This window comes from Mandrillus leucophaeus, unplaced genomic scaffold (genome assembly GCF_000951045.1).
Source record: "Mandrillus leucophaeus isolate KB7577 unplaced genomic scaffold, Mleu.le_1.0 Scaffold300, whole genome shotgun sequence".
Lineage (NCBI taxonomy): Eukaryota > Metazoa > Chordata > Mammalia > Primates > Cercopithecidae > Mandrillus > Mandrillus leucophaeus.
Genome location: NW_012103144.1, coordinates 2,453,334 through 2,457,185, shown reverse-complemented (window position 1 = coordinate 2,457,185; position 3,852 = coordinate 2,453,334). Strand labels below are relative to the sequence as shown.

General features: G+C 40.4%; 1 protein-coding gene across 1 annotated transcript in view; it reads right to left on the bottom strand.

Annotated features, from left to right (window-relative positions):
- DDX43 (DEAD (Asp-Glu-Ala-Asp) box polypeptide 43) overlaps positions 1 to 3,852 on the bottom strand; it is a 25,408-nt gene that overhangs the window by 5,308 nt on the left and 16,248 nt on the right. Inside the window, exon 11 of the mRNA XM_011987110.1 lies at positions 233 to 320. Within this exon, the coding sequence (XP_011842500.1) occupies positions 233 to 320 (88 nt within the window). The remainder of the gene's footprint in view (positions 1 to 232; positions 321 to 3,852) is intronic.

The following is a 3,852-nucleotide window of genomic DNA, read 5'->3' as shown; positions in this document are numbered from 1 at the left end:
TATATATATATATATGTATGTATATGTATATATAGGCCTCAACTACAGGTTGATGGTATTAGCTAATTATTGAAATTTCAAATGAGATAATGGCATTCTAGGTCTATTAAAATTATATGCATCTGTGATTTGCCCTAAAATTGGGAAGTGGGCAGACTAGGCACACCAAAATTAGCTAAATCTTCAGAATTTTCATAAGAAATGTTAAACAATAGTAATAAAAAAAGCTTACAACTAGATCCAATGTACCAACATAGACAATCATTGGTTCTTTCAAATAAGATTGTGCGAGGCGATGAACTGAATGAGGCCATGTAGCACTGGGAATACAAGTTACAAACATTACAATTTTGTTGTAAAAACATTACTATGTTTCCTTAAGCATGCTATGAACTAAATTACTCATGAAAGACAAATTTAGTACTTTTTATTTTTTCAATAAGTAAGGCAAATTTAACAGTTAATTCACTGATTACTCAACTACTGTAAAGCTAGTAGATGAAACAAATATGTTTAATAAATAGGTTTTTGGCCGGGCCCAGTGGCTCACGCCTGTAATCCCAGCACTTTGGGAGGCCAAGGCAGGTGGATCACGTGAGGTCAGGAGTTCAAGACTAGCCTGGCCAACATGATGAAACCCAGTCTCTACTGAAAATACAAAAATTAGCAGGGTGTGATAGCGGGCGCCTATAATCCCAGCTGCTCCGGAGGCTGAGGCAGGAAAATGGCTTGAGCCCAGGAGGCAGAGGTTGCAGTGAGCCGAGATCATGCCATTGTTCTCCAGCCACCGCGACAAAAGCGAAACTCCGTCTCATAAATAAATAATAGGTTTTTATGAACCAAAGGATATCTGTACACCTTCAACTAAATAATAATCTATGAAAAGGTAAGGCCGTGTGTGGTGGTTCACGCCTGTAATCCCAGCACTTTGCGAGTCTGAGGAGAGGCGGATCACTTGAGGTCAGGAGTTCGAGACCAGCCTGGTCAACATGGGAAACTCTGTGCCTACTATAAATACAAAAATAAGTCAGGCATGGTGGTGTGTGCCTATAATCCCAGCTACTCAGGAGGCTGAGGCAGGAGAATCGCTTGAATCTGGGAAGCAGAGGTTGCAGTGAGTAGAGATCATGCCACTACACTCCAGCCTGGGTGACAGAGCGAAACTCTGTCTCAAAAAAGAAAAAAAAAAAAAAAGAAAGAAAGAAAAAGGCACTAAAAGGGATTAGTATTAGGTTAATTTTATCTCTTGGCCTTTATAAACGACAAAAAAAAAAAAATCCGATTTTTCATAGTGTCAGCAGGCAATACCAAATACTTAACCCAAATAAAAACAATTTTTTTTTTTTTGAGATAGAGTCTCACTCTGTCGCCCAGGCTGGAGTGCAGTGGCAGGATCTCAGCTCTTTGCAAGCTCCGCCTCCCAGGTTCACGCTTGGGTGTGGCGGCATGCACCTGTAGTTCCAGTTACTCAGAAGGCTGAGGTGGGAGAATTGCTTGAGCTGGGAAGGTTGAGACTGCAGTGAGCCAAGATGGTGCCACTGTACTCCATCCTGGGTGACAGAGTGAGACCCTGTCTCAAAAAACAAAACAAACTTTCAAAATACACTGATCAAAGAATATCTACATTTAAATGTTTCTTCAACTATATATATAACATAATGAAAGTGACCACTTTTTATACCTTCACAGTAATTCAGTAAAATCTAAGTTCTCTTTTCTTGGGTTAGGCATCGTGGCTCAGGCTTGCAATCCCAGCTCTTTGGGAGGCCGAGACAGGCAGATCACCTGAGGTCAGGAGTTTTGAGACCAGCCTGGCCCAACATGGCGAAACCCCATCGGTAAAAATACAATAATTAGCTGGGCATGGTGATGTGTGCCTGTAGTCCCAGCTACTCAGGAGGCTGAGACAGGAGAATCGCTTGAACCCAGGAGGCAGAGGTTGCAGTGAGCCAAGATCATGCTGCTGCACTCCAGCCTGGTGTCAGCGAGAGTTTGTCTCAAAATAAATAAATAAATTCACTTTTCTTGAAATAGGAAGGTTATTTGTAATAAAACTATGTGAGAGGATTTCGTATTTTTTTAATTTTATGTTATTTATACTAAAAAAGACAAAGGATATAAGCCCAGGATATGTCATTCTTTTTTTTTTTTTTTGAGACAGATTTTCACTCTTGTTGCCCAGACTAGAGTGCAGGGGCATGATCTCGGCTCACTGCAACCTCTACCTCCCAGGTTCAAACGATCCTCCTGCCTCAGTCTTGCAAGTAGCTGGGACTACAGGCGTGCGTCACTATGCCTGGCTAATTTTTGTGTTTTTAGTAGAGACGAGGTTTCGCCATGTTGGCCAGGCTGGCCTCAAACTCCTGACCTCAGGTGATCCACCCACCTCGGCCTCCCAAAGTGCTGGGATTATAGGCATGAGCCTGTGTGCCTGGCCAATTTTGTTATTTATACTAATAAAGAAAAGGATATAGGTCTAGGAGATATCATTCTTTATAGATCACTCTATATTCAAATAATCATTGCTTCCTGTTTTATTGTGAGCAGTAAGTATTCAGTAATCAAATGTTTATCTGCTTAGACAAGTGAACCCTTTATTCAAAAGTGAGACCTTACTATGATAAGTAAATGTTTGTGTTGAAATCCCTATCTGTAATTTAGGAAACCCAATAGTCATGAATAAGTACTTATTGTTACACTGTTCTACTTCCAATGTTATGAGATCTTTCATCTAAAGATTTCAATACTTCCAAGTAATGCTCAAATATTGTGGGAAAAACCAAACAGAATGGGATTCTATTCCACTGATTTCTATTTTGCACACAGTAATTAGGCATATACCTACCTGGTCATAACCGTCTGCCTATCTGGACGCACATCTAACAAAATCTTCATTATCTGGGGTTCAAATCCCATGTCCAACATCTTGTCTGCTTCATCTAAAACCTGCATTGACAAAAAAGAATGTGGCTAGATGAGATATGGGAGGCAGGTAATGACATATATTCTTTCTTTATTAATGGAACACTGAGAAAGGCTTTTCTCATTTCCCATATTACTTAAGCCACAATTTTAATTTCTCCAGAGGTCAGAATACTAAGCAATTTGTCATTGTATGTTGTCTACATTGATTTTTGTTGGCTTTCCAATAGCTTCCAAATCTCCTTAAACAAAATTTAAGTGTCTAAAATATCCAGGTAGATTTTAATTATTGTGTACCTATCTCTATTTTCCAAAATTTAAAGTAAACATGCATGATAATTTCAAATAGAAGTCTTAATTCTTTCAACATGCTAAAGAGAATGGGAAATATTCCTAGAGCCATTATAAAATCAACAGCCATAGCTGGGCGCGGTGGCTCATGCCTGTCATCCCAGCACTTTGGGAGGCCGAGGCAGGCGGATCACCTGAGGTTAGGAGTTTAAGACCAGCTTGGCCAACATGGTTAAACCTCGTCTCTACTAAAAAGAAAAAATTAGCCAGGTGTGGTGGCGGGCGCCTGTAGTCCCAGCTACTTGGAAGGTTGAGGCAGGAGAATCGCTTGAACCTGGGAGGCGAAGGTTGCAGTGAGCCAAGATGACGCCACAGCACTCCAGCCTGGGCAACTAGAGCAAAACTGTGTCCTAAAATAAAAAAATAAAAAATAAAATAAAATCGACAGCCATTCTAAAAGAAACTTATACCCAAGCACTTGGGAGTTGATTAAAACTATTAAAAGCTCAAGTGGAGGGAGGAGAAAATAATAGTTCAGTCATTTTTTATATTTTGAGATGGAGTTTCACTCTCGTTGCCCAGGCTGGAGTGCAATGGCATGATCTCGGCTCACTGCAACCTCTGCCTCCCAGGTTCAAG